Source organism: Sylvia atricapilla, chromosome 12 (assembly GCF_009819655.1).
Source record: "Sylvia atricapilla isolate bSylAtr1 chromosome 12, bSylAtr1.pri, whole genome shotgun sequence".
Lineage (NCBI taxonomy): Eukaryota > Metazoa > Chordata > Aves > Passeriformes > Sylviidae > Sylvia > Sylvia atricapilla.
Window position 1 is genome coordinate 62,912 of NC_089151.1, and position 12,969 is coordinate 75,880.

General features: G+C 42.1%; 2 protein-coding genes across 4 annotated transcripts; one reads left to right on the forward strand and one right to left on the reverse strand.

Annotated features, from left to right (window-relative positions):
• KARS1 (lysyl-tRNA synthetase 1) lies at positions 1 to 8,493 on the reverse strand. Of its 3 annotated transcripts, none has more exons than XM_066327337.1 (14): positions 8,378 to 8,493; positions 7,524 to 7,668; positions 7,153 to 7,318; positions 6,676 to 6,769; positions 6,233 to 6,419; positions 5,853 to 5,978; positions 4,953 to 5,072; positions 4,585 to 4,747; positions 4,315 to 4,488; positions 3,495 to 3,580; positions 2,742 to 2,827; positions 2,291 to 2,417; positions 471 to 614; positions 1 to 177 (listed from the first exon to the last, which is right to left on the reverse strand). In XM_066327337.1, exons 1-14 carry the CDS (start codon positions 8,434 to 8,436, stop codon positions 100 to 102), a joined length of 1,755 nt encoding a protein of 584 aa, XP_066183434.1. In that variant the 5' UTR covers positions 8,437 to 8,493; the 3' UTR covers positions 1 to 99. The 3 variants fall into 3 exon arrangements, with proteins under 3 accessions (XP_066183434.1, XP_066183435.1, XP_066183436.1); XM_066327338.1 differs by lacking the exon at positions 8,378 to 8,493 and adding an exon at positions 8,168 to 8,313; XM_066327339.1 differs by lacking the exons at positions 7,153 to 7,318; positions 7,524 to 7,668 and having other exon boundaries at positions 8,378 to 8,472.
• Positions 8,387 to 10,675, forward strand: TERF2IP (TERF2 interacting protein). The gene is made up of 3 exons (XM_066327342.1): positions 8,387 to 8,990; positions 9,102 to 9,178; positions 9,744 to 10,675. The coding sequence occupies exons 1-3, from the start codon at positions 8,387 to 8,389 to the stop codon at positions 10,182 to 10,184; spliced, it is 1,122 nt and encodes a 373-aa protein (XP_066183439.1). The 3' UTR covers positions 10,185 to 10,675.
• Positions 10,676 to 12,969: the final 2,294 nt, after the last annotated feature.

The following is a 12,969-nucleotide window of genomic DNA, read 5'->3' on the forward strand; positions in this document are numbered from 1 at the left end:
TGCAGAGAAAGCTGCCTTTAATTGAAGGTATGTGCCGCTCCGAAGCTCAAGCGGAGGTGCCCTTGCCGCGCTCGGGCTTCAAGCGGAGGTGCTCGCGCCTCACACAGAAGTGCCCTCGGCGGGCTGCGCCTCCTTCTTGCTGTCCTCTGGTTTCATGGCGGGGAAGAGCAGCACCTCCTGCAAACAGCAATAGCGTCATCGGCCGCGCCCACCCGCAACACTACATCCGGTGCCCAAGTCTCGCGAGAGCTGCCCTAACCCGGCTCTGCTGCTCAGCAGCGGGCCTCAGAGAGCGGAGCAAGTGCATCAAGGCGCTTTACCCAGGTGGGATTCTGCGTCTTAAAAAAAATTTAAACACCTGCATTGTCAGGCACTGGTTTCGTCAAAGAGATGGCCAGCTCTGTCGAATCGCATTTCCTGTTCCCTGACAAAACCAGATGTAGGAAGGCACTGCCACTGCTTATGCTTACCTTGATGTTATTGGAATCTGTAAGGAACATGGTCAAGCGATCAATTCCCATGCCCCAGCCAGCTGTAGGAGGAAGACCATACTCCAGTGCGGTGCAGAAGTTTTCATCAATAAACATGGCTTCATCATCACCTGCAGCTTTTGCCTAAATGAGGTAATTATTAGGAAAAAGAGAGTTGTACAGAGCTAGACAGTGTCACTCCTGCCAGCTCCTACCAAGAAGGAAAGAATGCTGCCATTTGTAGCAAGCAACCATGTAACTCATGAAACCAAACCCCGATAGAGCTGTGCAGATGAGTAACAGAGAAAGAAACCTCAGCACACAGAGAACTCTGCAGGGCCTTTGTACAGGTGCTCCCAAAATAGCTCTAGACTCAGTTCCTTTCTGAACTGTTAGTCTCCTGTCTTGGCCAAGGCCCAGGCTCTACTTCAGTAAAAGCCATCTTTCAGAGCCATATGGCGGCCGATGGCAGTAGAATGAAATGCTTTCAAAGTCTTACGAGGTTCTTTATTGATAGCAACTCCCCTGTCAATGACTGCAGAAACAACAAAGAAGCATAACTGGTTGAATCATCAGTAGCTGCTCCACAAATAGCGGCTGATTTTTCCTCTTAAGTAGAAAGACTAAAAAACCCTACACTGAGATGGTAACTAATGCACCTGACCATGACAGCCTCCAAGGGATAAAAGCTGTAATAACAAAAACACAGATTAGCCAACCATCTGAAATTTTAAAAATGCCAAAATTAAGTGTCAAAACAACAGCAAACATTTTTGCTCACAAGTTCAAGGAAGACTTTGCAAAGACTGCTATGGCAAATTTTTCTCCCTCAAATCCTGAAATGCAAACTGTCATCCTTCATCTCAGTCTCCACCTAACATTAAACTTTAAGGCTAATTATCATTTTATACATATAATCACATGTCTGCAAAGTCTGGCTATAGTTTTAAGAGAACTGCAGCAAGCATACATACAACAGACCAAAAATTAACAATACCTGTAATGTTATCTATCAGTTCTGACTGAATATTTTGAAATTTACTATCTAAAGTTAGTTAACGTAAATCTATTTTCCTGGCTTTGACAATTGTTTAAACCTCTCAGGCACTGTGAAGCCATTAGAAAGAACAGGAAGATCAGGAACTCTGTTTTTGTAGACCACATCATTTGACCTCAGTCATGTGTGGCCAAGCATGCACTCATGGATGTGTATACCAAATTAGTAACAAAATTAGTTTCAGTCACTCCTTTTCGAGGCTTACATAGAGAAATCTAGTATTACAAATCTTCAAGCCTAATAGTTCCAAATGTGCACCCCTATCCTGTGACTCCACCTAAAATACTAGTACTCTGTTCAGGAAATTAAGGTATTTCTTACACACCATTCAAAAATTTACTTAAGAACCTATAAGTATAATGTTGCATGACTACAGAAATACCTGAGGGGAAAAAAAAAAAAAAAAAAACAAACAACCAAAAAAAAAAACCCTTTCAAACTGCGAAAGACAAAGAAAACTTTTTGCACATTTGTGTTTTTCCAGATTAGTGCTTTGGGTGGAATAAAATGGAAGATATTCCAAAACAAAGTTGCACTAAAAAACCTGATCAACAGCAGTGTTTGATCTTGTTTACCTTAAAGAGCAAGGTTCCTATAAAAGGGATTGAATTCATGACAGGCTTTCACTTGAATGAGAAAGACTCGCTCAAAATAGTAACAACACTTTTCAGCAGTAGGTACTAATGACAGATTTCGGACAGACATAGGAAATACTCTTTGCTTACATGCCTGTATTACATTCACGATCAGCAAGACACCATACCTTGGCCTGATCTTCAAACAGTTGACGCTGCCGGAAAGGATCATTAAGTTCTGTGTACGCATTACACACTTCCTTCTTCATTACAAAGAGTTCAAAGCGTTCTGTTAGTCCCGGAAGAGAGCGATGCCTATGTGAAGCAGATAAAACAAACATACCTTAAAATAATCATACTTATAGAAGCAAACAGCACATACATTACTTAGGGGCATTATTCACACTTAGCACTAACAGCTGACAAAATTTCAAAGTACTAAGCATTGACACACCTCTTCCCTGAATGATGGGTTTCACAGCTCAGGAACCAACGTCTATCTTGGTTTGCGTTAGAATTCCCAAACTAGTACACAACAACATCAAAATCTCTTTTCACATAGGCAACTTTTTTTTTTTCCCCAAATAATAATAAAGTAAAATGTTTGAGTTATGCACTGACTCTGTGTCATATTCTTACCATTTGGCAAGCGGACTCATGACCTGTGGGTGATCACAGATGAATGTGGGGTTGATACAAGTGACTTCCAGGAATTCACCAACTAACTGGGAAAACAGAAGTGAAACAATTACGCAGTGTACAATTACGCACTTTCCCAGCACTGCCTTCACCAAGCACCCTAATTCCCTCTCTTCCACTACTGAAGAGGGTACAAAAATCTGCAGTTTCCGAAGTATTTCTGGTTATAGTAACGTCTTCATCAACAGAGTGTGTGTCCTAGTCAGGTAAGGAAAAACGACACAGCGAAAACAGTATAGTAATTCAATTTGCACATTACAGTAAGGGCAAATAGGAAAAGCATCAAAAGAACAGCTATCAGACAATATTTGGATACAAAGGAATACAGCTGATAGAACTGTATAGGGTACTCCTACCCTTTTGGTCGACATATAGATGCACAAATCTCACAGACAAAACTGACCTAAGATAAAGCAAATCTGTTTTAACCACAAGAGATCAGCTTGTGTTTTTCTTTAATCCAACTAAAATCCCCTAGTGCTCAAGTTAAGCAGACATAAGTGAACTACATTTTGGTGTAGATGACATGAGGAAAGATTTTGACAGGAAGTTTTCTCACTGTAATACAGCAACAGCAGAAGTGCATTGCAGCATGTTTTTCCTGGTGCTGCTAAACCTTTTCTTCTAAGAGACTTCTGTCGATACAGAGATCCTCAAAGACATTAGGATTACAAAAATAGTGCCTTTACTTACTTTGTCAAGAAGCCTGGCTGTTGTCCTAGGAGGTGGACATTCAACATTTCTCTCCACACAAAGGTTATCAAAGAACCTGCGAGTTTCTGAAATTGCAGACAAAAATTAGAACAGGCATCCCAACAACCATTTTTTGTTTTTATTAGATCCTTCAACCTTTCTTTGAGTGACTTCTAAGATCTCAGACATCATGGAAAACATGAGCTTAAATGTCAGTCTACAGAAATAGCGTTTGGTTTTATTTGTTGACAGCAAAATAGTAGTTATTTTATACTTCAAAAATTTGACAACAGTTAAGCACACACCACATAATTGCTGGACATTATTATTTGGGGGCTTGTGGGGAGAGAGGAGGGAACTGGGGGGAAAACTATAAATTATATTAATTTGTTTCCTTATGTCTCTCAATTCCAGGAATAAAATAGCACATAATTACATTTTTAAGAAAGCCCCAAATAATCACACACCCAAGTTACAATGACAGGCACGGAAATTCAACTGCACAAGAGAGAATAAATAAGAAGCAACAAGCTGGATCTCTTCAACAGATCAAGAACCCCCAACATCAAGCCTCTGGAGTATATCCTTTCACATGTACTCAACAAAGAAAGAGGCAAAAGAGTCAGATCCTGCCTAAGATGGCAAGGTATGAAGACTTCTTTCTGAACTCAGGTAAACCAACAAAACCAGAGAAAAGAAATCCCATGTGTCAGTACTACTTCAAAAAAAGCATCTGGCACACTGCAGCCTGAGAACCTGCAGCCTTTTGCCTACTTTCTGTTAATGAAGAATTATAGGACATTCAGACTCAGCATCTAACCTTCAGTTTCAAAACACTCAGTTGATGGAAACTGCACTCCTAGGACCTTTTCCAGATCATACACCATGCTAATTCGCCGGAAGGGAGGAGTAAAATCTATCTCATAGGCCTGTCCATCTTGACCATCTGGATGGTAAGTAATCTTGTAACTCCCAGTAATATGTTTCACCATCCCTACAAAAAGAATGTGAGGTTTAGAAGAGTATGCTACATAACAACCAATTCTTCCAGAGACTCTTACTAATTTTTTAATAATATTTCATACTTCACCTGAAAGCAACTTCTCTGTAATTTCCATTAAGTCATGGTAGTCTGCATAAGCCATATAAAATTCACAAGTTGTGAACTCAGGGTTGTGAGTCAAATCAATTCCTTCATTCCGGAACTGACGCCCAATTTCATATACCCTGTCCAGACCACCGACCACCAACATCTAAACAAAATGAAATTCCAGTAAATACAGTTTCTCGAAAGAACCTAAGAGAGCCCAAACACATGCAGCTGCAACACAACCTTACAAATCTCATTCATGAGACAAGCCCATCTTTCTTCAAAAATCATCCCCATTTTAGCTACATTTACTTTTTTTAATACAGTTTGAAGAATATAGGCTTAGCCATGAAAGGCTTGCATTTTACCTTATGGTAAAGTTCTGGAGCAATTCTCATATATAAATTCATATCCAGTTCATTGTGGTATGTGATAAATGGTTTTGCCACAGCTCCGCCCGGAATTACATTCATCATAGGAGTTTCAACCTGCAACAAAAAAAACCAAAAAAACAAACCAAAATAAAACAAAAAAAAACTACCAACGTTTTCATGACATCCGTTTCTAAACCAGAAACACACGTATCAAACAAGCAAACCAACCAGAACACCTAGTTTTGATGAAAAATCTGTATTTCACTTATTGTTCAGCATTTCAGTGTATAAAAACAATTCTGAACTAAAGTCCACTGAACAAAACTGCACTTTTTCCATGCAGTCAATGATAACAAATTACTTAATTCATCTGCCCTGAACAGTCATTCGTATTTACTGCAAATGTGAACCTCCTGGGTTGATGTTATCAAAGCTGGGAACAGTGCTGTGGCATTATCACAAAGTCCTTTCTCTACACTGCAGAAAATTAAATTCAACAAGGCCAAGTGCAGTTTCCTACACCTACGTCAACACAATCCAATTCTGCCTACAGGACGCAGAAATGGCTTTTATCTCCAGAGGCAAAACAGCATTGCAAAAACATTGTTTTCACCCTAATTTACTGAAATGTGAAAAGGACATCAGTAGCTTGGAGTATTACCTAGACAAAAGGTTCCCAAGCCATAAACTTACCTACTGATGAATAATCTTAACTTTACAAGAAAGGAAAGCAATTGCTCCTGTTACATTAAGCTGATAAAATACAACATGCTGAGGCAATTATTGCCCATTCTGTAAGTACTTTGTATATGAGCCTGAATATAAAACATCCCTGAGGTTAAGAAGTTGTAAACACATTCAGTATGCAGAGAGAGGCAAACACTGATGCCTTACCTCAAGAAAGCCCAACTCATCTAGAAAGCTACGAAGGTAAGTGATGATCTTTGCACGAGTTATAAATTTCTGTCTCACATAATCATTAAGAATTAAATCCAAGTATCTCTGACGATATCTCGTTTCCTGAAAAGAATATGTATCTTTAGAACAAACTAGATAAAATGTCATGCCAAAGGAAAAAATACCAAAACAAAACTAATATTCCTTTGTTGACTGATAGTACCAGCAGGCAACAAACATCATCCATTCAGACTTATCTGTGGCATTCTTGCCCATGGCAGGGGTGCTGGAACTAAATGATCTTCTACGTGCCTTCCAACCCATATCACTCTAGGAACTGTCAAACTGCCTCCAAGACTGACAGGTATAAAAAGTACCTTATCTTTGAGGCCAAAATGAAGATGAGGCAACATGTGCAGGCATGGAGACAAGAGAGTGATTTCATAAGGAATAATACTCAGTTCCCCTTTCCTTGTTTTCCCAGGATTGCCCTCTACACCAATAATGTCCCCACGACGCAGCTTGCTGTTAACACGGAAATATTCTTCCTCGGATTTGTAGAGGCTGTAATTGCAAAACAAATGTAAGCACATTTGTTTAAAATTCAATATTCCAAACTGTCCTCAAGTGTCTCACAAGACAAAATCCATTAAAAAAATATACAGAAGTTATTTAAAACGAAGACAACCACAACATCTGAAGCAAAACATTACTTGGCTGCCTAAGCCAAACCACAGATGAAATGAAATACTCATATACAGATATCTAGACCCTAGAATGCAATGCAGTTTAGAATGCTACTGGGAATACCTCAATTTACCTGGAATTTGCCATGACCTGCAACTTGACTCCTTCACCGCGAAGATCATAGAAAATCAGTTTCCCTCCAGCAGCACGCTTTGCATGGATTCGACCTAAATATCAGAGTATGCTAGACGTCAGGAAAAGTTCCGAGCAGAAAGGATACAGAGGCAAAAGCCACAGTAACTATCACTTAGAATCATCAGCTCTGAACTATTCACTATGTGAAAGAGAAGCAGTTAAATCTCAAAATGAAAACTAGTGCAAAAAAGCTAAAAACTCTGGGTCCTGGAACCCATGTTACCACCTGATCTTATAGTTGCAAGGGATGTTGCACAGGTCCACTCAGTCTGAAGGATACATCCTGAATAGTTTAACTGCTACAAGGATTCATGGCTGAGTAAGAGATCAGCAAAACTCAAAAAAGACCAACCCATCAACAAAAGCAGCTAAGACTGCTAAGATACATTCTTTTGTACCCCAGATAAACTTTTACCTGCAACTCTCACTGTAATGTTTGTCAGGTGATCTCCTGGCTGCAGGTGACTGTACTTGTCTATAAAATCCGAGAGAGATAAGTCAACATGGAACTTGTGGGGATAGGGATCTTCACTGGAGCCCTTAAGCTGTTGGACTGCATGGCTACGGATCTTGTAGTATTGCTGTCACCAGAAACAAACAAAATCAAATTATTTTATTAGGATCTGAAAATGTGTTACAGCCTGTGAATTAAGATGCAGCTGCCCTAATGTAGGAATATACATCTCTCCCCTTTCAGCCATTTAATTACCCATGAATAAAAAAATCAAATGCAAGTCAGTACATTTATTCCCAGAACATCCAATAGGCATGGGACCAGATGCTCACATTTGGATCCAAGCTCTCCTCATCAGTACCAACATTATCTTCAGAAGTAAAGGAAGGCTTATTTAAATGCTTTTCACTTTGCTCTTTCTGCTTTGCTTCTTTTTCAGCTGTTTTTCTCTCAGCCTTTAAACGTCTCTTCAGCTCACTACAAAAGAGAAGGAAACCGGATGCAGCTAGTTCTCTAATACTTCTACAGGGAAACGACTGGCAGGATTTTGCCAAAATCTAACTGTTCATTAACAAATAATTCTGTCACTTCTCTTACTTTTCCCAATAGTCAAAATAATTCTTAAACATGTTTAATGATTTTCTACTTTGAACTCCTTCAGTTCATCCCCTATAATACAATCACCCAGAGAAAGCGAAAGCGAAATTAAACGTAGTTTAGACAAGACCTTGAGGACGCATGCCTACGTGCTCAAGGACTTGACACACTCCGTTTCATCCGAAAGAGTCTACAACCCTACGCAGCGTGTAAGTGAAAAAAAGGCAAACTTCTCCCGAAGTAACGTAGGGTTCCCGAAGTCACCTTCGCGAACCAGCCTATTCCCCCCATGGCCCTCAGGCTCCCGCCGCGCTCTTGACCGCGCCTTCCACAACTCCATAAGGAAAGAAGCGGGCCAAGCCAGACGCAAAGCACCGACCTGCTTTGGTCATGAAGCGCCTGCTGCCATCGGAGCGCGGGCGCGGCCCTCCAGACCCAGCTGCGGAGCCGCGCAGCCCCGCGGCTCAGCATGGCGCTCCGACGGGCGCCTTGACGGAGACACGCACCGGGTCAGCTGGACACACACCTACACCTTCACCTCCCCGGCCCGGCCTAGCCCGGCCCCACCTGACCACTCGCCCACCCTCACTTTTTGCTGATGTGCGACTCAATCTCCGCCGCGTTGCATTCGCCCGCCGCTGCCTCCATCTCCCCGCTGTCGCCACCGCCCTTCCGCCCTTGCACGCCTGCGCACGGGGCGATGGCGGCGATGGCGGTGGGCGGGGCTAGGGCGGCCATGGCGGGGGGCCAGGCCGAGGCGGCGCGGTCCCGATCGCTGTTCCTGTGGGATGACGGGCGTCCTATGCGTTTCTACCTGCGGCCCGGCCTGGCCAAGCTGCGCCTGGCGCCCCTAGTGCTGGCGGGCGGCGGGAGGCTGTGCCGGGTTCAAGAGCCGGGGGCCGTGCTCCTGGTGCAGCCCGGCGAGGCGGCTCCCGACGGGGCCGTCTCAACTGAGTACGTGACGGAGTGCGTGGAGCGCAATCAGCGGCTGCCGCTGGAGTCATTCCTGCTGGCCGCCCGCGGTCGCCTGGCCTTCACGGAGGCAGAGGATGCGGCGCTGCTCCAGGCGGTGCGCGGCCAGGGCACGGTGCGGGTGAGCGGCCGTGCGCTGTGGATAGAGCTGGAGCGGAGCGGCCTGACGCGGCACAGCTGGCAGGCCATGCGTGACCGCTACCTGCGGCACCTGCGGCCGCGGCTCTGGGGTGAGCGGGGGCAACAGCGGGCGTAGGGTGGCTAGGGGCCGTGGTGTCGGCGACGAGCGTGGGTCCGGGCCCCGCTGAGGCCCGGCAGACGATGCCCGCGTGTTTCCACAGAGCCCCCGCAGACGGAGGATCCCACACAGATCAAGGGTCTGTTCGCGGCAGCTAATCGGGAGTTCGAAAGCACGGAGGTGAGCGACCGGGGCCAGGCTGGGGAGCAGCAGTGCTCGGAGCAGGCCTTTCCCCCGTGCCACAGATGGCACAACAGAAACACATGATTAACACATGAAATGAGTTGGCACCGCGATGTCCCTTCTGCTGTGGGTAAACTTCCTGCGAGCTGTTACCTATGTGGTTTGCGATAAATGGTGCCTCACTGGTGCATTTTTTCTTGATTCCTTGTCTAAGTTAACGTGAGGAGGTTTATGTTATGGGGGTTGTCACGTTAAAAGCTGTATTGGCAAATGGAAGTTGTCCTTTCACCTCGGGCAACAAACATTCCTACTGTTGCATCAACACTTACTTTTGCCTTTTATGCTTAGTTTGTTCAAATTTTTCCTTATAGATCATGCATTTCTGGGATCATGTCCAGCCTCATTAACAGATACGGCTTTGCTTCATTCACTAACTTTTACTATGCTTAGTAATTTCTGAGGTTTTAATATACTCTAGAGTCAAAGGTGGTTGGTTGCAGTGGTAAAAGATTTGCCAAAAAATACCGTGTCTAATTGGTGATTCCACTTTTCTTGCTGTTAGTCAGAAAGTGACTCTTCGGATGTTGCAGAACTATCTACACAAGATGAAGTGGAAAGGTCCCCAGGAGAAACAGCATCCGATCTGAAAACTGGGCCAAAGGACTCTGCTTTCCCTGATGTTCCGTTACAAAGGCAAGAAGGACCAAAAAGCACTTGTTCTTCTTCCAATGTGGTGGGAGAGGTAGTAAAAACTATGGAGCACTTCATGGAGAAGTTTGCTGTGGACCTGTTCACTGTAACACAGGCCTTTCTGAAAAACAGTGGTGACATGGAGGCTACTTCATACTTTCTGCAGACAGGGCAGCGCTTGGATGGGTACCCTGTATGGAGCAGAGAGGATGATTTAGAATTGCAAAAGGATGATGAACATGTCAGAAATAAGCTGATAGCCAAATTTGGAGCTGAAAATGTAGCAAAGCGCATCCTGTTTAGAGAGAGTTGACAAGAGGACATTACTGATTCAGTACAACTGCATGAATTTAATAGTCATTTTAGAAATGCAGTGGAAAATTTGATCCAAGTTCTGAACTTTCAGGAACGCTTTAAAGTAATTTTTTGTATTAAAAGGCCTATTTTGCATCTCTACAGATCTAAGAGAAGCAGCTGCTTTAATCCAAACACAGTAACGCTTGTACCAGGCTGTATATTCTAGTTGGGAAAAGTACACCAGTTTTCAGGGCTATGAGTAATAGCTGAAGTAGGAAATGAAAGTGGAGAGAATGATCAGAGGTTGTGTATCTATCACCTAAATTGTGTTTGAGAGAGAACATCATTGCTGAGGATACAGTCATAATATAAAAAACTCGTTACTTTTAGCTGAAATTGTGCTCTGGTCACTTTTTTTAATATTATTTGAAGTGAGTCCTAAAATTCTGGCATTCTTTTGGTATAAATTTCCGTTCTTTGGAAATAAAATGGGCTGGTAAAGGCAAAGATTATTTTTTGGTTTTGTTTTGTGGGGTTTGTTGTCTGTTTGTTTGTACCTCTCTAAAGAGTTAACGTTTTGGGTTTTTAGCATATTGTACTGGGGCACTCAGAAAATTAAGGTAAATTGGGAAATGGCTGATGTTAAGCCACATTAAAATTATACTGAAAATAAAAACCAATATAATGACACTGCCGTTTCAGGAAGCCACTGCAACACCTACAGATTATTGCTAAAACAGCACTATGCGGTGTTTCACTGGACTGAAAAAGTGAGATTTGGCATAGTCATGCTATTCAGACTTTGAAGATTTTGAGATTCGTGTGGAAGCCAGACAAGCACTTAATGAGAGAGGGCAAGACAACATAGCAAATAAAGTAATAATTTTTTTTTTTCTAAATTAGAAATGTTACCCTGTTACCCTCTTGGTTTGAAATCCAAGTTTTGCTGATGACCAGGTTCATGAACAGGAGACCTGTCACCTCTTGCAGCTGAAAACTCCCATTCTAGCTTGGACTGTGTACACATCTCAGCAGCACCATAGTGTTGCAATGGTCTTGTTTAAGAAAACTGCAGAATTCAAAGTAAGAGGTAGAACACATTAAATAGCTGCAATACAAAATGGTCAAATTTACTATATCTTTTATAATTCTCAGCGACAGTTATTTTAAGAGCGAGTTTGTCACATTGAGGCAGTTAGTCTAAGGTGCAGTGCAAACTTCTGAGTCCACAGACAATGTTTTTGCCTTTGCAGAGCTGTGTGGACACATTATCTAATGCTGAGAATGTTGCCATGTGTGCTTGGTGCACTCAGTAGGTGTTGGAACTAAGACCACAGTTCACTCAAGGTTGCCCTCTTTCATCTGTTACGAATTCCTGAAAGGCACAGCTTCACTTGTTTGTGATATCCACAGATATCACTTGTTTGTGAATGCACATAGGTCTAGGTCTCTTTTACCAGGTAAAAACCTGGAGCACCCAGAGATCACACCATATTGTATGGTTCTACTTCTGATTCTGTCTTTTCCCATGATAAAAATCCTTGTTTTCTGTGCTTTGTCTTACCTACAACACAGTTACGCTCCTTTCAACATGCCAGAGACAGTTTGGTATTCCATATTCCTATCACGTTCCTGCACTATCACAAAAGGTCAGAAAGGTTATTTTTGTAGCTCAAAGAAATTTCTTTCTGTTATTGCCTGGAGCAGCAATATTTGTATACCTGGTAAAGTGAGCAAAGTGGCAATGCACATGCAAGGACTTTGAGTTAAAGACAATTTTATAGTCAGAAATTCTGGGTCTGCAAACTATTGGCAATTTGGGTATTTCCTACTTGCTTCCTTTCAGAGTTTGCCAGCATTCATCAAAATCAATTAATTTCTGTGCTTTCATTACTAGAGTTACCAATGAAAAACTGATTGTATGCACCAGTTTGAAGAGCAACAGACAGGAATACCACAAAGTCAGCTTTTAAATGTCCTTTTGACTGGAGACTTCTGCATCTTACATTTCATTGGTATAAAAACAGAGTTTACTTTTCTAAACTTGTACAATGTAAACTTAATGTTTGTTTCTGAACAGACTTCTGTGATCTTTATTGCATATGCCAAAGGACGTAGTCATAGTTTTACGTCTCAGCAGCAGCAGCTTGAGATTTTGAGGGTTTTTTGTTGAAGTTTTTTTACCTCCTCCAAAAAGTATTTGAAGTTATCTTTACCTGCATCAAGAGAACTTTAAATTTCCATGTGACCAGACTGGCAGCAGACTTTGGTGTTTCCAGAAAAAAGGAAAATCTTACCAGTTGTTGTGTTGAGGAAGCATACCTGAAGAACTGTAATAAAGATATACTGAAATCAACAATCTTGCGTTTTCTCTGATGAGCTTAGGAAGCAGAAGTGAAAGTAATTTTCAAGACAGTACATAAGGGCAATGCATCATATGTTACTTTTATGACATCTTTTTACTGACTGGAAACACTGAAGGTTTTCTTGGGGGTAAACACTTGATACACAGAATTGACTGCATCCACTGAAAATAAATATTCATAATAAAACTTAAGCCACTGAAGCTGACATTGGTTAATGTAGAGATAATTAGCAATGTACTGCAAAGAACTTGTTTTTGCTCAGAATCCAGCTTCTTGGCACTTAAAGTAGAAAGCTCTTTACTGTAACTTCAGTAAGAATGAGCTTTCAGCTGCTTTTAGCTGAATATGTTAAGGTCTGTTTTAAAGAGACTATAAAGAAAAACTGGCTGTGTGTTCCTGTGGCACAGTGCAACTCTCACTTCTCTATGTCAGCTT